Raw genomic sequence first — 22,275 nt, forward strand, 5'->3', positions numbered from 1 at the left:
CCCAAATGTACCGATCCCCCACTGTCTCCCCAAATGTACCGATCCCCCACCCACTCACCAAATGTACCGATCCCCCACCCACTCCCCAAATGTACCGATCCCCCACCCACTCCCCAAATGTACCGATCCCCCACCCAGTCCCCAAATGTACCGATTCCATCACCCACTCCCCAAATGTACCGATCCCCTACCCACTCCCCAAATGTACCGATCCCCCACCCACTCCCCAAATGTACCGATCCCCCACCCACTCACCAAATGTACCGATCCCCCACCCACTCCCCAAATGTACCGATCCACAACCCACTCCACAAATGTAACGATCCATCACCCACTCCCCAAATGTACCGATCCCCCACCCACTCCCCAAATGTACCGATCCATCACCCACTCCCGAAATGTACCGATCCCCCACCCACTCCCCAAATGTACCGATCCCCCACCCACTCCCCAAATGTACCGATCCCCCACCCAGTCCCCAAATGTACCGATCCCCCACCCACTCCCCAAATGTACCGATCCCCCACCCACTCCCCAAATGTACCGATCCATCACCCACTCCCCAAATATACCGATCCCCTACCGACTCCCCAAATGTACCGATCCCCCATCCACTCCCCAAATGTACCGATCCCCTACCCACTCCCCAAATGTACCGATCCCCTACCCACTCCTCAAATGTACAGATCCCCTACCCACTCCCCAAATGTACCGATCCCCTACCCACTCCCCAAATGTACCAATCCCCCACCCACTCCCCAAATGTACCGATCCATCACCCACTCCCCAGATGTACCGATCCCCTACCCACTCCCCAAATGTACCAATCCCCTGCCCACTCCCCAAATGTACCGATCCATCACCCACTCCCCAAATGTACCGATCCCCCACCCACTCCCCAAATGTACCGATCCCCCACCCACTCCCCAAATGTACCGATCCCCCACCCACTCCCCAAATGTACCGATCCATCACCCACTCCCCAAATGTACCGATCCCCCACCGACTCCCCAAATGTACAGATCCCCCACCCACTCCCCAAATGTACCTATCCCCTACCCACTCCCCAAATGTACCGATCCTCCACCCACTCCCCAAATGTACCGATCCCCCACCCACTCCTCAAATGTACCGATCCATCACCCACTCCCCAAATGTACCGATCCTCCACCCACTCCCCAAATGTACCGATCCCCCACCCACTCCCCAAATGTACCGATCCATCACCCACTCACCAAATGTACCGATCCCCCATCCACTCACCAAATGTACCGATCCATCACCCACTCACCAAATGTACCGATCCATCACCCACTCCCCAAATGTTCCGATCCCCTACCCACTCCCCAAATGTACCGATCCTCTACCCACTCTCCAAATGTACCGATCCCCCACCCACTCCCCAAATGTACCGATCCCCTACCCACTCCCCAAATGTACCGATCCCCCACCCACTCCCCAAATGTACCGATCCCCCACCCACTCCCCAAATGTACCGATCCCCTATCCACTCCCCAAATGTACCGATCCCCCACCCACTCCCCAAATGTACCGATCCCCTACCCACTCCTCAAATGTACCGATCCCCTACCCACTCCCCAAATGTACCGATCCCCCACCCACTCCCCAAATGTACCGATCCCCCACCCACTCCCCAAATGTACTGATCCCCTACCGACTCCCCAAATGTACCGATCCCCCACCCACTCCCCAAATGTACCGATCCCCCACCCACTCCCCAAATGTACCGATCCCCCACCCACTCCCCAAATGTACCAATCCCCCACCCACTCCCCAAATGTACCGATCCATCACCCACTCCCCAAATGTACCGATCCAACACCCACTCCCCAAATGTACCGACCCATCACCACAAACTAATCCTCAAGGTCTTTTGAAAACTCATTTAGAAAGTGCTTATAGTTACATTAATAACACCAAATGCACAAATTCATTCTTCAATACGTTCAAGGCAATTTTGTACAATAACTTTACAACATATGTGCGTTATTTTGTCAGAAGACTAAAAGGAAAAGCATGAACTTTACCTCATCAATCAGTTGAGAGCTGTCAGTTGTTGATCGGAGCTGAGCATGTTCATTGATTATTTGAAGTGCCTGAATCAACATACCCTCCTTTTCCTCACTGTCGTTTACTGTGTCTGTTAAGACCATCTTTAACAATGGGAAGCAATATGCAAAGGAAGGAGCTGTAAGGGGCTTCACCTCTGCGAGAGATGATAAAAAGTCAAGGATGTTCAAAGTGGTATTAAAACCTTGTTTTCCAGAAGCTCAACCAGCACCCCCCCATACCTCATACAACCTCAGGGAAAAAGTCTGCATGTATTTTCCCTATTTAAACCCCTGATAATTGCTCTAGTGAATAAAGCTCTAGCTATATTCATTCTTTCCGTACAAGATAGGTTCTCAAGTCCCAGCAACATAGTTGTAAAAATATATTTATTAACTGAAACTGTCTTTATTATCATTAAATTTAGATTTATACCAGAGGCCACTCGGTTTAATAAGAGACAACCACAAAAAAGCACTGCAATTTCACTATGTGAATGACATACCTGCCTCAACTTTACCAGCACGATTGGGCACAGTACGTGAATGCAGGAGACACACAGCACGGGCAGTAGCTGTTAGGAGTTCTTCTTGACACCAAGCTTCATCCAACCTGCACGCAGGTTTTACCAGCCGGAGGGTCACATTACCAACCAGGCAGCCTGAATCGAAAACAGAAGGCAAAATAACTTGCGTCATCGTCATGGTGCCATCCTGGAGTTGTGAAGCACTGCAGGAACTGCCCACGAATGCCCCTCTTTTGGAAGTAGTCTTAACATAATAATGGTTGCTCTTATGTAATAATGGTTTCACTTTTCCATAAGATTTCTTTGTTAAGAGTGCTATCATTTGGCTGTAACCTTTGATAGACTGCACCCCATTGCTATCCTAAGGAAAGCATACCAGTATATTTTAGGTTAAGGAGGTCTGGCTTATTATCAAAGCACTTTAACAAACTTCTACATATGCCCTGGTTTGCATCATGGTCTGGTTTGGCAATTCAAATGAGAAGGAATGTAATAAGCTGTGAAGAGTAGTGGACTCTGCCCAATACATCACAGGACCATCACTCTCCACCAGTGGGGAGGTGCTGCTTTAAGGCAGCAAAAATCTATCAAAGATCCCCACCATCTGGGTCATGCCATCTTCAGGAGATACAGAAACCTGAAAACCCACAAAACTAAGATCAAAAATAGCTATAGGTACTTTCCTTCAACCATTTGGTTCCTAAACCTACCCGCAAAATCCTAAACACTAAACACTATCATATTGATCACTTTGCACTAAAATGGCCTTCTGTTCTAACTGTATTTTCTTGTAAAAATTGCGCATAAAGAGAGCACTAGAGCAGAGGTCCTTTAGTCTATCTAGTTCATCTGAAGTGTTTTTCAGCCTAGTCCCATCTACCAGCACCCAGATTATAGCTCTCTATTTTCCGCTCATCCACGTACCTACCTGAACTTTGATGTTACATTTGAACCCATATCTACCACTTACACTGGCAGCTCGCCCACACTAGCACCACCCTGAGAGAAGAAATTGCTCCTCAAGTTCCCCTTGAATAGTTTACCTTTGGCCTTAAAACTATGGCTAGCATTCTAGTCTCATAGAACCTCAGGGAAAAAGTCTGCATCTATTTTCCCTACTTAAACCCCTGATAATTGCTCTAGAGAATAAAGCTCTTGCTATATTCATTCTTTCCTTACAAGATAGGTTCTCAAGTCCCAGCAACATAGCTGTAAATTTTCTCTGCACGCTTTCAAGCTTATTGAAACCTTTCCTGTAAGTCAGTGCATAGAACAGCACAAAATATTCCAAATTTGGCCTCACCAACATCTTGTACAACTTCAACTTAACATCACAACACTTGTATTCAATGCTCTGATTTATGAAAGTTCTCTTTATGACCCGATCTACTTGAGACGTGACTTTAATGGAATTATGGATCTGTACTCCTTTGCTCTACACAACACCTCAGGGCCCTGCCATTCACTATGCAAGTCCTACACTGGCATGTCCTGCCAAAGTGCAACACTTCATTAAATGCCATCTGCCACTTCTCAGCCCATTTTTCCAGCTGGCCCAGATCCTGCTGCAAACTTTGGTAAGTCTTCCTTGTTTTCCAATACAGGTTTCCCCCACTATCTGAAGGTAGAGCATCCCTATGAAACTGTTTGTAAGCCGAAATGTCGTAAAGTGAATTCATTTACCACTAATTTATACGGGGAAAAATTTTTGAGCATTCCCAGACCCAAAAAATAACCTACCAAATCATACCAAATAGCAGATAAAACCTAAAATAACACTAACATATAGTAAAAGCAGGAATGATATGATAAAGACACTACCATATAAAGTAGAAATATTGTATGTATGGTATAGTTTCACTTAACAAAATCGGGAAGACAGAGAGTTAAAATCGATTTGGAGGAAAAAAAATCGTCACATACACGCACACAACTGCCCACACAAGGTTTCACGGTCATGGTAGTTTTTCTCGGGGTTAACACAAGTATAAAGTGGATGTCTTTTTTCCGTAAAAGCGAAAATTCTCTTTGGTTAGCGAAAACAGGTACTAATGTAGGTCTTTCGTAACAGCGAGTTGTCGTAAAGTGAACGTTCAAAAAATGGGGGCCACCTGTATGTCCTAATTGTGGTGTCATATGCAAATTTGCTGATCCATTTTACCACATCATCTAAATAATTAATACACTTGATTAACAACAATGGACCTAGCACCAATACCTGCGGCACATCACTTGCCAAAGGCCTTCAGTCAGGGAGACGACCATCTATTAACTGACTTCTGCTAATCCATTGCTGAATCTGGGGTTGGGGTAGTGGCTAAGGACATTAGTTACACATCCAACCTGCCGACAATCAATATTAATAGCAAGTAAAGATAGAAACTAACCTATTCCATAAAAGTTTAGAATGAAATGTGAAGCATACAAAAGTCCAACAGGACACTTTAAAATAGATGTGAAATTGGCTGTGCTGTCTAAGAGTTGGGAGGTGGAGATCAAAAATTCAGGAAATGGGACTCTCCATTCAAGACTGAAATGAGAAGGAATTCCTTTACCCAGACCACAATGAATCTTTGGAATTCTTTGCCCAAGTAGAGGCTCAGTTACAGAGTATTTTCAAAACAGAGACAGAAAGATTTTTCACCATTAAGAAATTCAAGGAATCTAACAAATTAGTACCAGAAAGTGGTACCCAGATGAAAGATCAGCCCCAATCTTAATGAACAGCAGAGCACGCAATGGGCTGTCATGGCCTCCTCGTCCAGATGTTGTATCACCTGAAACAAATTTGATTACTCGGCAATGAAATTTTTCTATATTCTAGAAATGGCCTTTTTAGGGAAAGAAGGTCTTATTAACAAGTTAATTCACACACATTTAAAGTCAGCAACGTCCATTGAGCTCATATGGGTGACAGAACTTTCCACATACCATTAAACAAATATTGTACACCACCTGATGTAACTGCTCATACCAAGAGCCCCCATATTTTAGAGCACTGTATTCTCTGCCAACAATTTAAGCCAAGTCATCTTCTGCTCCAGTCTGGATTTGGTTTTCCAATTTGGAAATTTCGGCATCCTTTGCCTTAAAGTAATGAAAGTAATGATACAACTCTCTCCCAAACTGCACTCTGAGAATATCTTCATCAGAAGACTTGATGTTCAAGAATGTAACAACATTACCGTATCAATGGAACAATGGGATGGACAATAAATACCAAACAAGTCCCAATCCCAAAAAATGCACAAATACAAAATAAGATCAGCCATTAATTTCAGGATAAATTGGTGATTAATACATACCCAGGTTTTTTAGATCTGTGGAAAAGACACATGGACTCAAAGCCAGGAATGTTTCTTTAAGTCTTGGAGCAACTAATGGTGATTGGAACAGTGGCAGGAACACATGAATGAGAGCAGGAATCTGCTGTGATAAACCACATGGGTTCTTCTTGATGACTTTGTTCAGTACGTTTAGAGCAGACTGCAAGTCTTCATCCAACTGTGTGGGAACATGAGATTGGAATCTATTTCTTCAAAAGCTCATAAATTTTGGCAGCAGTTTGTCAGTGTAAGGAGAACAGACATGCAAATGTAGAATAGCAGTCCAGCAATATTTTGCATACATAATGCAGATTTGATCTGAAACCAGCTCTGGCAGAAGATGTGCATTCACATAATGTAACACAGGAATTAGCATCTCTATATCACTCCTCAGAAAAAAAAACTTTTATTCCCTGCATAACAGATACCCTTCAATCCAAGTCCTTCAGCAGTCTGGAAGACTATAGGATCATAACCACACATGGTCACTTCCTGTTTTTTTTGTATCATAATTAATTCATTCCCATTTGACCTCTCCCACCAACCTTCTAAGTGTTTACCTTCAAATATTTATCCAATTTCTTCTACCATAAGACCATAAGATATAGGAGCAGAATTAGTCCATTTGGCCTGCCATTTAATCACGGCCTTTTCTCAACCCTGCCTTCTCCCCATAACCTTTATCCCACCCAACCCTTACCGATCAATAACCTAACAATCTCTGCCTTAAATGCACCCGATGACTTGACCTCCACAGCAGTCTATGGCCATGAATTCTACAGATTCACCATCCTCCAGCATAAGAAATTTCTCACCTCAGTGTAAAGGAACATATCTTTATTTGAGGCAGCGTCCTTGGATCTTAAGACTCTCCTAATGAAAACATCCTCTCCAAGCTTACTCTATCCAGGCCTTTCAGTATCTCAATGAGATTCCCCCTCATCCTTCTGAATTCCATCAATCTTTATTCTTCCTATCTGCATACCCTGCAGTTCCCTAAAGTGCATTCCACCTGCCATTTCTTTGCAGAAGGACTTGGGACAGGTCAGGAGAGTGGGCAGACTACACGTGGAGGAATCCAGTAGGTTACTCAGCATCTATAAGGAAAATATATAATTAATCTCAGGTTGAGATTCTTCATCAAGATAGCTTTGCTACAGATCTCCAGCATCTGTAGCCTCCTGTATTTCCATTATGCTGCTGCCACTATGATACTTCCTCCACCTCCCTTGGAAATATTTACAAACTTGGCCACAATGGCATCACTTCCTTCATCCCCATCATTCATGTACGAAGTGTAAAAAACCGCAGTACCAAGACTGATCCCTGCAGAACTCCATGAGTCATTGGCAGCATCCTGAAATTCCCACTGATTTCTGGCAGCCAGCCAAACTTCTATTCATGGTAGTACATTGCCTCTAAAAACACGTGCCTGATCTTATTTAGCAGCCTTGTGCTGCACCTTGTCAAAGTTCTTCTGAACATTAAGGAAAATAGCATCCAGCGACTCTCCTTTGTCTAACCTGCTGATTTTGCCCTATTTTACCATGTACTTCAAAGTACTCTGAAAGCTTCTCCTTAACAATGGATTCCACCAACCACCGAGGTCACTCCTTAATTTCTCATCTTTTGCCTCCCTCACTTCCTGAACAGTAACGTCGTATGTGTGATTTTCCAGTCTTCTGGGACCCTCACTTTCCCTTCTGAAAACAGCACATTAATCCATATCCACAGTTCAGGGCAGTTTTTTTGATCATAACCACTCATTGCTTACAATAGCATTTTCCCCACATTATTTTTGAACTGTTTTCAATCACTTTAAACTGCCTTTTTGTCCCTGATTAACTTGCTATCAAGAACAGTTCCTCTGTATTCACCTTCTTAAATGTACAGAATAGGAGCAGGAATCAGCATCTGGCCCATTGCCCCTATTCCATCATTTAATACGATCATAGCTGATCTGGCTGTGGACTCAGCTCCACAAATCTGCCTCTCCCCCCCCCTACATTCCTTAATTCCCCTGCTATGCAAGTATCTACAGCGTCTAATTATGTCCTAAATGTATTTAATGAGGTAGCCCCTACTGCTCCCCTGGGCAGTGAATTCCATGGACTGATTACTCTCTGGGAATTGTTTCTTTTAATCTCTGTCCTGAATTTGTTCCCCTGAACCTTAAGGCTGTGTCCCCTAGTTCTCATCTCAATTACCAATGGAAATACCTTTAGTGCCTCTATCCTTCCCATAATTTTCATGTTTCTATGAGATCCCCTCTCATTCTTCTGAGATCCAGCAAGTATAGTTCCAGGTGACTCAGAATCTCTTCATAAGCTAATACTCTCATCTCACTGCACTGCCTCTAAAGTCTTTCCTCAAGGATACTAGAACTGCATGGAAAGGTCTCACTAGTACCCTGTACAGATGCGGCACAACTTCCCTGCTCTAACAATGAAGGCCAACGTTCCATTTGCCTTCTTGATATCCTGTTGCACCTGCAGGCCAACCTTTTGCAGTTCATACACAAGCACTCTCAAGTCCTTCTGCCCAACAGCAGGCTGCAATCTTTCACCATTTAAAAAAAACTAATGTTTAATTTTTCGTATCAAAGTTGCTGACCTCGCATTTACCAATGCCTCCACCTGACAGACACTTGCCCCTTTAGTTAACCTATTAAAATCTCTCTGCAGACTGTATAATTTGCTTTCCCACTCAATTTAGTGTCATCAGCAAACTTAGACATGCTATACTTGGTCCCTGTTCCAAATTGTTAATGCCCATCCTAGACGGTTGCAGGCCCAGCACCAACCCCTGTGGTATTCCACTCATAACTCACTGCCAACCAGAGAAACACCCATTTATTCCAACTCACTGCCTACTCTACTATTGGTTAACCAATCAATAGAATGCCATGGTAATACATATCCCCCAATTCACCTCATCAAATGCCTTCAGGAAATGGAAGTAGACAACATCTACTTGTTCCCTTCTATTGCGCTCATTCTATATCAAAGAACTCTAGTGAGTTTGCCAAACAGGACTTGCCTTCATGAATCTATGCTGTTCTGCCTGATGGAACTACCTCTATCCAGATTTCTCACTTTTTCTTCCTAATCAGAGACAGGTGAACTGGCTTATAGTTACCCACCTTTTGCCTACATCCTTTTTTAAACAGTGGAGTGACATTCATTGTCTTCCAATCTACCAGGACCTGCCCAGCACCCAGAGATTTTAGTAAATTATCACAAATACATCTACAATAACTTTAGCTACTTTTATCAGGACCCTGGATGCATTCCATCAGGATCAGGGAACTTGTCTACCTTTAGACTGACTAGTTTGCTCATCAATACTGTTTTAGTGACACTAAAATTAGGTCCTTGCCTCACATCACATCCACAAGATCTCTCAGTGGCATATTAGCTGTGATCTCTACTGTGAAGACCAACACGAAATAGTCGTACAAAGCCTCAGCAATTTCTAATCACCCAATATTAATTGCCCTTTCTCATCTTCTAAGGAACCTACATTCACTTTAGCTAACCTGTCCCTCCCATAATAATAAAAACTTTTACTAACTGGTTTTACACTTTGTGCTGGTTTACTTTCATAATCGATATTTCCTTTCCTTATTGCCTGCTCAGTGGTTCTTTGATTCCTTAAAAAGGTTTTTCCAATCTAACAGTATCCTGCTACTCTTGGAGACTTTTAGTTTAATGCCTTCTTTTATTTCCTTAGGTATCCAAGGCTTACTCTTCCCATCCTTACTGCCCTTGCTTTTAACCAGAATATACAGTACTTTTAAGCACAATGAAAAATCACTTTGAAAGTTTTCCACTGTTCCTCAACTGTCCTACCATATAGCCAGTGCTCCCAGTCTACACTAATCAGCTCCCCCCCCATCCCGTTGTAGACTCCCTTGTTTAGGCATAATGCACTGGTCTTGGATCAAACAACTGCACCCTCTGTTTGTATGAGCAATTCAAACATGCTGTGATCACTTTTCCCAAGAGAATGCCTAACAACAAAGTTGTTAATTTTACCTGCACCACAGCACGGGGAAAGAACTAAGACAGCATTTTCACTTGTAGGTTCACCAACGTGTCTTTCAAGAAAGTGTATTCTATGAAGTCCCCCTCAAGATCCCCTTGATTTGCCCAATCGACGTGCAATTTAAAGTTCCCTATGACAACATGATTCTTACATACATCAGATATTTCTTGGTTTATTGCCTGTGCCACTGCAGTGCCATTATTTGGTGGCCTATAGACAAGCCTCACCAGTAGCTTTATCTGCCCCATTTATTATTCTTAATCTCTACCCAGATGCCCCTTCTGCCCCTTAGATTGCCCTTCATTATGGCCCTGATATCATCCCCAATTAAGAGCGCTACCCTACTTCCCTAACCTTCCTGCCTATTCTTCCGCATTAACTAATATTCTTGGATATTTAATTCCTAATCATCTCCATCCTGAAACCGTGGTTATGTAATAGCCACTAAATCAAACTTGTATTGATTTGAACAAGTTCACTGATTGTTTTGAATATTATGGGCATTCAGATTGAATGTCTCATTCAGACTCTAGCAACCTTTGTATACTTTGCATTTGACACTACTGTACTCCACTCTGACTTTCTTTTTTTTTTAACTTTTGCTTTGGTCCTCTGCATTGCTTCCCTCTGTCTTTCTGTCTGGATGCCCTGCACCACACCCCCTCTCTTCCCTGCCAGCATGATAATATATTAAACCCTTTATCTGGTCATTTACCCAATGTTACGATTTTGTTTTCCTCTCAATCTTCTTGCTCCAATCACAAGTTCCCTTGTCTATCCTTATAAACAAATCCTGCAACGGATACAATGACTCTAGTACATCTTTTTTGCAACCTTCCTAAGATGTCTGCATCCTTCTTAATACTTCATGGTTTTAACAGTGTTTTACAAAATCTCAAGGCAATTTCAATCTCTTTTTGGAAACCCAGTTAAATACATGCTTATTTTTGTCAAACCACTCCAACACTTTTGAAGGTGAAGATTCACTGCCTCCCTGTATCACTATAGAACTGTGGCAGCGATCATTATCCATCTTTCCTCATCATCCTTAAAATAGATTACTTTCATATGCCACATGACTGCTCCTTCCACCAGACCACATAACCTTGAAGTTTACTACTTTACAGATGCTCTATCATATTTTCAATTAAGTGTCATCTGCAAAATTTTAAGATTCACCAACTATATGTAATACTATATAAACAGCAAACACGAGGAAATCAGCAGATGCTGGAAATTCAAACAACAACACACACAAAATGCTGGCGGAACGCAGCAGGCCAGGCAGCATCTATAGGGAGAAGCACTGTCGACATTTCGGGCCGAGACCCTTCGTCAAGACTAACTGAAAGAAATGATAGTAAAAGATTTGAAGGTAGGAGGGGGAGGGGAAGATCCGAAATTATAGAAGACAGGAGGGGGTGGGGTGAAGCTAAGAGCTGGGTGATTGGCAAAAGGGATACAGAGCTGGAGAAGGGAAAGGATCATGGGACGGGAGGCCTAGGGAGAAAGAAAGGGGGAGGGAAGCACCAGAGGGAGATGGAGAACAGGTAAAGAGTGATGGGCAGAGAGAGAAAGAAAAAAAAGGGGAGAAATAAATAAGTCAGGGATGGGATAAGAAGGGGAGGAGAGGCATTAACGGAAGTTAGAGAAATCAATATTCATACCATCAGGTTTGAGGCTACCCAGCTGGTATATAAGGTGTTGTTCCTCCGACCTGAGTGTGGCTTCATCTTGACAGTGGAGGAGGCCATGGATAGACATATCAGAATGGGAATGGGACGTGGAATTAAAATGTGTGGCCACTGGGAGATCTTGCTTCTCAGTGTGGCCTTTTATATATTGGTGAGACCCGATGCAGACTGGGAGACCGTTTCACTGAACACCTATGCTCTGTCCGCCAGAGAAAGCAGGATCTCCAAGTGCCCACACATTTTAATTTTTTAATCCTACTTTCAAATCTCTTACTATCTTTCCTTTCAGTTATACCTGATGAAGGGTCTCGGTCTGAAACGTCGACAGTGCTTCTTCCTATTGATGCTGCCTGGCCTGCTGCGTTCCACCAGCATTTTGTGTGTTTTGTATACAAACAGCATACCCAGACTGTCCCCGAGGAAACATTGTCCTACCTCTCTCCAGTCTGAAAAACTACTTCCCAAAAAATTTTCTGCACCCACCCTTTGCCAATTTCTTATCTGTACTGTTACTGACTGAAGATTGCTCAGCAGCCCTTTCATTAGGAATTCATTGTCCACCTTTTGAAAGTCTGAGTGCCTGTCATCTATCGGCTTACCTTTATCAAACTGTCTGCCACACAAATCAGGTTATTCTAATGCAAATGATCTTACTCTGTCCATTCTAGGTCTTAGGCTACGTCCACACTAGACCGGATAAATCTGTAACTGAAGCTTTTTCTCTTCGTTTTGACTCTCCATCCACACTAAAACAGCGTTTTCCTCCCCGAAAAACGGAGCTTTTCTGAAACGCTATCCAGAGCGTGTAATTTTGAAAACGCCGGATTGGCCAAAGCAGTGTGGACGGGGTAACCGGAGAAATCTAAAAACACTGTCATGATGTGCCGGAATAGATGGTGATGGCAGCCTAATGCAACCTAACAATTTCAGAACAGACGGCAACGAGACTGAAGCCAGAAGAGCGAGAAAGGTACTCACTAAATACTTTGACCCATAACTTACTGAATAAATAAGTATATTCATTTTGCCCTGTTTTCTGTCCTTGCTCGTATGAAGGTGGTTTACCTATTTATGCAAGTACTTCTCTGACAATAGATGTGTAACAGCCTAATGTAACATTGTATGGAAATACAAGATAATACTGATGCAGACATGTTTTATACATTTAACAAGGGGCTTTAATAATGCAACAAAGTTGATCAGTTTTTCAATGTTCATAGTCAGCCGGGTCATACTGTCTGTGAACTCCCTGTCAGTTGCCTCCATACACTCCAGTATTTGTTTTTTTTTAGTTTTAAGTCCTCCTGCGCGAGAGCCAACAGCTGTCCGTCGTTTAAGTATTTCTAGTCTGTAACTGAACAAGCACACACCAACTCTTCCACAGCGAGATTCGACACCAAACATGTCGCTTGTCTTCGGTAGTTGTGTCCTGCGCATGTGCAGTAGGAGATTCGCCGAAATATCCATTTCAATGTGGTCAGAGGTATTTTCAAAAACGCTTAGTGTGGACGCCTATTGTTTTTACGCAAAACCTGCGTTTTCAAAATTATCCGGTCTAGTGTGGACGTAGCCCTAGAATACAGAACGGTACAGCACAAGAACCAGGCCCCGTTGTGTGAACTAATTAAGCTAATGACAACGAATACCTTCTGCCTGTACATGATCCATAGCCCTCCATTCTCTGCATATTTATGTACCTACCCAAGGGTCTCCAAATGCCTCTATTGTATCTGTCTCCATCACCACCCCAGGCAGTGCATTCTAGTATTATATATTTTGACCCAAGGGGAAAGGTTCTGACTGTCTCCCCGATCTCTGCCTCTCATCATTTTCTAAACTTCTCTCAGGTCTCCCCTCAGCCTCTGTTGCTCCAGAGAAAACAACCCCAGATCGTTCAACCTCTCCTCATAGCACAAGCCCCCTAATAGACAATAGATGCAGGAGTAGGCCATTCGGCCCTTCTAGCCAGCACCGCCATTCACTGTGATCATGGCTGATCATATACAATCAGCACCCCATTCCTGCCCTCTCCCCATATCCCTTAACCCCACTATCTATAAGAGCTCTATCTAACTCTCTCTTGAATTCATCCAGAGACTTGGCCTCCACTGCCTTCTGAGGCAGAGCATTCCACATATCCACCACTCTCTGGGTGAAAAAGTTTTTCCGCATCTCCGTTCTAAATGGCCAACCCCTTATTCTTAAACTGTGGCCTCTAGTTCTGGACTCACCCATCAGCGGGAACATGCCTCCTGCCTCCAGTGTGTCCAATCTCTTAATAATCTTATATGTTTCAATCAGATCCCCTCTCATCCTTCTAAATTCCAGTGTATACAAGCCCAGTCGCTCCAATCTTTCAACATATGACAGTCCCGCCATTCCGGGAATTAATCTTGTGAACCTACGCTGCACTCCCTCAATAGCAAGAATGTCCTTCCTCAAATTTGGAGACCATAACTGCACACAATACTCCAAGTGGGATCTCACCAGGGCCCTGTAAAGCTGCAGACGGACCTCTTTACTCCTATACTCAATTCCTCTTGTTATAAAAGCCAGCATGCCATTAGCTTTCTTCACTGCCTGCTGTACCTGCATGCTTGCTTTCATTGACTGATGTACAAGAACACCTAGATCTTGTTGTACTTCCCCTTTTCCTAACTTGACTCCATTTAGATAGTAATCTGCCTTCCTGTTCTTGCCACCAAAGTGGATAACCTCACATTTATCCACATTGAACTGCATCTGCCATACTTTTGCCCACTCACCCAACCTGTCCAAGTCACCCTGCATTCTCATAACATCCTCCTGACATTTCACACTGCCACCCAGCTTTGTGTCATCAGCAAATTTGTTAATGTTACTTTTAATCCCTTCATCTAAATCATTAATGTACATTGTAAACAGCTGCGGTCCCAGCACCGAACCTTGCAGTACCCCACTGGTCACAGCCTGCCATTCAGAAAGGGACCCTTAACCCGTTAATCACTATTCTTTGTTTCCTGTCAGCCAGCCAATTTTCAATCCATGTCAGTACTCTGCCCCCAATACCATGTGCCCTAATTTTGCCCACTAATCTCCTATGTGGGACTTTGTCAAAAGCTTTCTGGAAGTCCAGGTGCACTACATCCACTGGCTCTCCCTTGTTCATTTTCATAGTTACATCCTCAAAAAACTCCAGAAGATTAGTCAAGCATGATTTTCCCTTCATAAATCCATGCTGACTTGGACTGATCCTTCTACTGCTATCCACATGTGTCGTAATTTCCTCTTTTATAATTGACTCCAGCATCTAATCCAGGTAATATCTTGATAAACACACACAAAATGCAGGAGGAACTCATATTTATTAATAAGTCTTATTTATTAATAGTCCCTGAGAGATCTGAATTATTATTCTTTCTCCATATTAACCCTAAACCTTCAACAGCAAGGAGGTTAAGCTCTCTGCTTTACAACTGACCCATTGTCCTTGCGCCCTTCTTTTGAATAAGTGGTATAAGAAAATAAAATCACCAAAAAAAAATAAAAGCCCTGCAAATTTTGAATGGTGTCTCAAGGTATTAGAGCTTTTCTATGGTACACATTTCTTCTATCTACCTGTTGTAACCGCTTCCTGATCACAGATTCTTTCTCCAGCTGGGCCTGCAGCATCTCCTTCTGTTTGTTGCTCAATTGTACCTCGTCTTTCAAACCTTTCTTCTTCTTTATTTCCTATCAGAAATGATGTTTAAAATATGGTTAATTTATAACTGTTGAGCGTTAAAGAAACTTAACAGTAAACTAAAATCAAACTGACCTAAGCTTAGAAAAGTAAAACTATTTCACACACCTTCAACATCTCAGTGTTGGACTCTTCTCAACAAATCACAAAAACAAAAAAAAACTACCATCTTTTAAGAAGCCAAATTAAAAATGCCATAAGTTTCTGGAATTTGGAGATGGCACTGATCTACCTGTATGAGAAAGAAAACCCATGGTGCAGAGAAGATGCATTTCCAACAGAGTATGCTTACGGTGAAAATGCTGAAAGCTAAAGGATCTTTTTGAGATCAAAGGATCACAATCAAATTCAGGGGGCTAAGAAAACATATTGCCAATTACCTCTTTAAGTTCCAAATCAATGATTTGCTCCTTGAATGAATAAGCTTTGTTCTCCCGCTTCATATTGGATTTCTTTACAGTTTCCTGTTGAGCCCTAGCACAGAACAGAAGGAATGTTAAAGTACAATTGAAAGAGTAGATGATTCATCAACTTTGCTTCTCACCACCATATAAATACCAGGAAGCCGAACACCAAAAGAATAATTGAAATAATTTTGTGGGTTCTCTTAGCACCTTCCAAAACTTGGCTGTCGATCTATTTCATTGAAAATATTTATCATCACCCACCCAAGTATGATAGGAAAGAAGAACGTATAGGAGAGATATGATCCTTTCAACAGCATAGCCAAATTATCAACAGGCAAGTTTTAAAGGAACATTGTACAAACTGCTTAAGAAATCTCAACTTTCATATCTTCATTGCACCAAAGTGCTTGTGTGAATTGATAAATTGCAAATCCAACAAAAAAAAAGCCTTTGTAACATTCAAAATGCTGGAGGAACTCCACTCCTGCTGAATGGTCTCCACCTGAAGCTGTACTTTTATTCCATTAATGCTGCCTGGCCTGCTGAGTTCCTCCAGCATTTTATGTGTGTTGCTTGGATTTCTAGCAGCTGCAGATTTTCTCTTGTTTGTGAAAAATAGCTTTTCTTGCTCACTAAATAGAGAAATTGTTTCATAAAATAACATTAATACCAATATTGCACCCCAAGATACAAGCTCAGCATGAAGTCCTGTGATATATCTTGCAGTACCTTTGGTTATGCATTAGGCAGAAGCAAAAACTAAAAATAGTGAATGCATTGACATCTCGTGAAATGATGTGACAAAACCTAACAGCATGGGCTAGTGCAACAAGAAAATTTCACTAACACACAGAACATTTTTAGAATCTTGGTCAACAGAATAACAAGTGCTGATCACTGTAAGATTTTATTACTCTGTGATGACAAAATACTGAGAGTATGCACCCATCCATGGATAAAAGTTTTCACTCTGCCAACTGATACAAGACATAATGGGCATTTTTGCCATGACTTACGTTTGAATTAATGATTTATCGTACAGCACTCCCTCAGGAACCAGCATGATCTCATATTCCTCTTTGGTCACCTGGTGGAAGGCATGGTTTTCCAAGAGGCTCGTGATCAGGCTGCACAGGTGCGGTAAAACAACTGATGAAGCATGAGTGGACAGCGAGGCCACAGTGTTTATGACAGCCTAGAAAATGAAAGGCATAAAGCTTTAAGGTGCAAGTAATAAACTGATGAATTACATACAACTGGTTTCTACATATAGCCAACTATCACTGGCTTTCAGCTTTTCATCTTCAAGACTTGCCTCCTCCTTTTCCTCCATTAAGATACTGCTTAAAATCTGGCTTTTAAAACATTACACAATTTTTGCAAAGTGCAATCATAACACTTGTTAAAACATATTTGCAAGTTGACCTTAAAAAAATCTATAAATTAAGAAATTGCCACCATTTGGGCTTGAGGCCAACAGCATTATTTTGTACAAGACACCAGTCAAAGAAATGTTGCCAAAGCCCAATTTCCCAAATCAGCATTTAAAGCTTTCATTTCACCTCATCATTCAGATCATACCTAAACTGGGTAAATGGCTTGTTCATTTACAGACAAGCTGGGGAAAAAGATTGGCAAATTCTAATACTGCTTTGCAAGGCTAATGCCTTAATTTCACCTTTCAAAGGTGGAAATCAAATTAAGGCATAACAGATCCCATTGTATTTGATAGCCTGTCTTTGAAGAGATGCTGGAGAAGGGGTCAGAAGCAGGAGCTTGGAACAAGAGATGTGTGGAATAGAAAAGGCTGGGAGAAGGGTCAAAAATTGTAGTGGGGGTATTTCATGCTGAGGGGCAAGTGTGGACTGAAAGAGATGGGTTTCTCTGTGCACTTTTGTACATACAATCAATGTACATAACCTAATCTTATGTATATATAGTCACATTGAAAGAGCTACTTACACGTTGTTTTATAGAAATGTTTTTACACTTATAGTTATTGTACTTTTTGTTTTATTATTGTTCTTTATGCTCATTGTTTGCTTTTGTTTGTTGCACCAGATCTGGAGTAACAATCATTCTGTTCTCACTTGTATACTGGAGAATGACAATAAACAATCTTGTCAGAAGAAGATGGCACCAATGAACAACTCAACCAGCTGACGTCCACCAGACAATTTACAAACTACTTATTTCAAATATAATTCTGCTACTATTAGTACCTGTGATTTATGTTTTGATGGTGTGTTTTTAGATCGATTGAGTGATCTAGCACTTTGTTGTCTCTGAGGGAGTTCGGTGAGGTTTGGAGCAAAGTGTGCAGCCTGCAGGCAAGAAGCCTGGCAACAGCGCAGGAGCCCATGATTCACTCAGTTTCTCCCTGATCTTGCTGATTAAAGCATTGAGCAAGATTGAAATCAATGAGAGCAGAAGGCAAGCGGCTGTTCAGCACTGTTTGCCTGCATATGACCAGTCTCTCTCTCTCTCTCTCTCTCTCTACTGCCAGAATCTTGGGTCTTGGGCAAGGCTTAATCTGTGATTGTTCTACAAATTTGCTCCTCTAAATCCCACAGACTGTTGGGTGGTCTAAAATATAGCCCCATTAATGCGGTCATGCCTTTCTTGTTCCCCAGTCCCACACATAAAGCCTCACTAGTTAAGTGTTATCCCGTCTGTCCCGACTGAGTAAAGCCATGACATTTTCCCTAACTAGTAATGCACCTCTCCTCCTTTAATCCCTCCTAATCTGTTGTTTTAGCTGAGCAGAAACCCAGAATATTTTACTGCCACTTCTGCAACCAAGTCTCAGTAATGACTACAATAGTAGTCGCCAACCTTTCTAAGCCCAAAATCCCCTATCTTGGCCTTAGTGAAAGGCAAGATCGACCTACTAAATCGTTTGGAGAAAAAACAGCTCAGATTGTACTTCCAACTTGAGGCCTTTTATTCGGGCTAATTGTATTTTAATTACGTAAAATGCTTTTGTCAAACTTTCAAATTAATTCAACTAAGAAAACACTAACTAGCATATCATAGCTGTCCTTCTTTAAGAATATTACAATATTTTATACCTTTAATTCTAAGTTTCATATTTAACCTTATCTCAACATGGAAAATAAATGAATAAAAATTGACTGTTGTACTCAGTGTGATGACTGGGGCTGAATACTTTCTGCTATTTCCCTGAAATTTGGCTCATAACTACAGACAGCCAGTCTGAGACAGTCTGTGAGGTGTCTGTCAGTAAGACAGCTCCGGTACTTAGATTTAATGCAATTTCACACAGATAAGTTGACCCAAAGTAGGCACTGACTTTTAGTGGACACATGGTGAGATGAGGAAACTTCTCCCTGCTGACAAGCCCTCAAAAGTCACCGTCCCTTCATCTTGCTTTAAGCTTGATGTCATTTTGCAAATCAGTTACTTCCATTTCAATATCACTTGGCACACCAAATACTTGCTGGAATTTGGCTGCTATCTGTTCTATATCAATTGTCTGAAACGCCAATCAAACTCCATTGCTAGTTTGTCTAGGTAAGCACAGTACTGCTCAGGGCGAAAAGCATTTTTTTCCTTGGTGGCCTGCAATATTTTCTCCAAGTGGGAAAATGTGTCAACTTCCAGTTCTTTAAATTTGAAATCCAAACACCGGGCTTGGCCTTAAACGCACTTATCATGCAGGGCAGGTGTCGGTCTTTTCCCATGAGCTTATTGTTAAGTGTGTTTAATTTAGCCATTAGGTCTGTCAGAAACCCTAAATCCAGTAGTGATGCATCATCTGACAGTTCCTCATGCTCCTCATTTCTTGCCGAAAGAAAGGTCTTTATCTCAGGCAGCACTTTGCCGTGACTCAACCACCGAATGGAAGTAAAACCCCGCAACCCCGGAAACAAACTCCCTTTACAAACAGCTTTCCGTAGCGGGAGTATTGCTACTGATTATCCTAATTAGTAGGATACTAATTATTTTTATATTACTTATTTTTATAATGCTCACATTACAACAGTATTTGTGTACTTATTTTTCTATTTTTTTTTGGGATCTACTAGGAAAGTCTAAAAGATCGACCGGTCGGTGACCACTAGACTACAAGATCATAATTCCAAGTGTTGATCCATGCCCTGAGCTCATCTGTTTTTCTTACAATGTTTCTTGTATTGAAATATACACAGAACATTAATTGAACCATTCTCAACTTTTAGATACCTGACTTTGCTTGAGGTTTTAACAACATCTCTCTCCAAACCCCTCTCCACCATCTGTTCTGGCACTCTGGTTCCCGTCTCTCTGCCACTCTAGTTCAACAATCTCCCCCCCTCCCACCCACACCATGCAGCACTAGCAAACATTCTCCCTAGGATATAGCTCTCTTCCAGTTCAACTACTGTCCCTAACTCTTAGCTGTATGATCTTCCTACTTCTGGCCTCATTAGCATATGGCACAGGCAGCAATCCTGAGATCACAACCCTGGAGTTCCTGTCCTTCAACTTAGCACCCAACTCCCTGAACTTTGCAGAACTTTTTCACTCTTCCTAACCATGGCATTAGTACCTAAGTGGACTACAACCTCTGGGTGCTCACCCTCCCATCTTTCTTCCAAAATGGAAAAGCTCACTTTTTCCAATATCATATGCCATCTGCTAACTTTTTGTACTGTAAGTGATTTGTCCTACCTTACAATCTGTTCATTGTAACAATGGAAGCCCTAGCAAAGATCCCCATGAAACCCCACTAGCTGCTGACTGCCAATTCAAGGGACCCATTTATCCCAACACTGCTTTATTAGTTAGCCGATGCTATATAATCACAGCATATTAACCCCAATCCTATGAATTCTCATTGTGTGCAGTAACATTTTACATGGCACCTTATTTACTGCCTCTCAGAAATATGAGTACACTACCTCACCTTTACCCATCTCAAACAATTCAGCTAATCAGTTAAACACTATTTCCTTTTCATTAAACAATATTAACACTGCTGGTTTGTCATCCGATTTCCTATATGTCCTTACACTAACTGCTCAATAATTGATTTCAGCATTTTCCCCATGACAGACATTAAGCAGCTTGGCCTAAAGTTTCCAGCTTTCTGGCACCCTCCCTTCTACAAAAATAGCATTATTTTTCAAGTTTGTGGGACCTCGCCAGAATCCAGCAAATTTTGATAGATTACATCCAACTTCCACTACTGAAACTTGGCTACAAGAGGGGTAGGACTGGCAACTTCCGTTCCAGGGTTCCGATGTTTCAGACGTGATAAAGGCAGGGGGATGAAGGGTGGGGGTGGGGGAGTGGCATTGCTAGTCAGGGAAAATGTTACAGCAGTGCTCAGGCAGGACAGATTAGAGGGCTTGCCTACCGAGGCCATATGGGTGGAGCTGAGAAACAGGAAAGGTATAACCACATTAATAAGGTTGTATTATAGACCACCCAATAGACAGCGAGAATTGGAGGAGCAAATCTGCAGAGAGATAGCAGACAAATGCAGGAAGCATAAAGTTGTGATAGTAGGGGATTTTAATTTTCCACATATTGATTGGGACTCCCATAATGTTAAAGGTCTAGAAGGGTTAGAGTTTGTAAAATGTGTCCTGGAAAGTTTTCTAAATCAATATACAGAGGTACTGACTAGAGGGGATGCAATATTAGATCTCCGATTAGGAAATGAGTTAGGGCAGGTGACGGAAGTGTGTGTAGGGGAACACTTTGGTTCCAGTGATCATAACACCATTAAGTTTCAACTTGATCATGGATAAAGAAGTCCTCGGGTTGAGGATCTAAACTGGAAAAAGGCCAAATTTGAAGAAATGAGAAAGGATCTAAAAAGCGTGGATTGGGACAGGTTGTTCTCTGGCAAGGATGTGATTGGTAAGTGGGAGGCCTTCAAAGGAGAAATTTTGAGAGTGCAGAGTTTGTATGTTCCTGTCAGGATTAAAGGCAAAGTGAATAAGAATAAGGAACCTTGGTTCTCAAGGGATATTGGAAGACTGATAAAGAAGAAGAGAGTGGTGTATGACATGTATAGGAAACAGGGAGCAAATAAGGTACTTGAGAAGTATAAAAAGTGCAAAAAAAAACACAAGAAAGAAATCAGGAGGGCTAAAAGAAGACACGAGGTAGCTTTGGCATTTAAGGCGAAGGATAATCCAAAGAGCTTCTACAGGTTTATTAAGAGCAAAATGATAGTAAGGGATAAAATTGGTCCTCTTGAAGATCAGAGGCTATGTATGGAACCAAAAGAAATGGGGGAGATTGTAAATGGTTTTTTGTATTCTGTATTTATCAAGGAAACTGGCATGGAGTCAATGGAAATAAGGCAAACAAGTAGTGAGGTCATGGAACCTATACAGATTGAAGAGGAGGAGGTGCTTGCTATCTTGAGGCAAATCAGAGTAGATAAATCCCCAGGACCTGACAGGGTATTCCCTTGGACCTTGAAGAAGACTAGTGTTGAAATTGCAGAAATATTTAAAATGTCGGT

General features: G+C 42.0%; 1 protein-coding gene across 2 annotated transcripts in view; it reads right to left on the reverse strand.

Moving 5' to 3' along the window:
- gcn1 (GCN1 activator of EIF2AK4) overlaps window positions 1–22,275 on the reverse strand; it is a 278,383-nt gene that overhangs the window by 105,399 nt on the left and 150,709 nt on the right. For both annotated transcript variants that reach the window (XM_059983222.1, XM_059983223.1), the window contains exons 21-26: window positions 16,808–16,986; window positions 15,765–15,858; window positions 15,261–15,374; window positions 5,902–6,100; window positions 2,576–2,731; window positions 2,049–2,227 (exon numbers count right to left, since the gene is read on the reverse strand). In XM_059983222.1, the coding sequence (XP_059839205.1) occupies window positions 2,049–2,227; window positions 2,576–2,731; window positions 5,902–6,100; window positions 15,261–15,374; window positions 15,765–15,858; window positions 16,808–16,986 (921 nt within the window). The remainder of the gene's footprint in view (window positions 1–2,048; window positions 2,228–2,575; window positions 2,732–5,901; window positions 6,101–15,260; window positions 15,375–15,764; window positions 15,859–16,807; window positions 16,987–22,275) is intronic.

This window comes from Hypanus sabinus, chromosome 10, assembly GCF_030144855.1.
Source record: "Hypanus sabinus isolate sHypSab1 chromosome 10, sHypSab1.hap1, whole genome shotgun sequence".
NCBI classification, from domain to species: domain Eukaryota; kingdom Metazoa; phylum Chordata; class Chondrichthyes; order Myliobatiformes; family Dasyatidae; genus Hypanus; species Hypanus sabinus.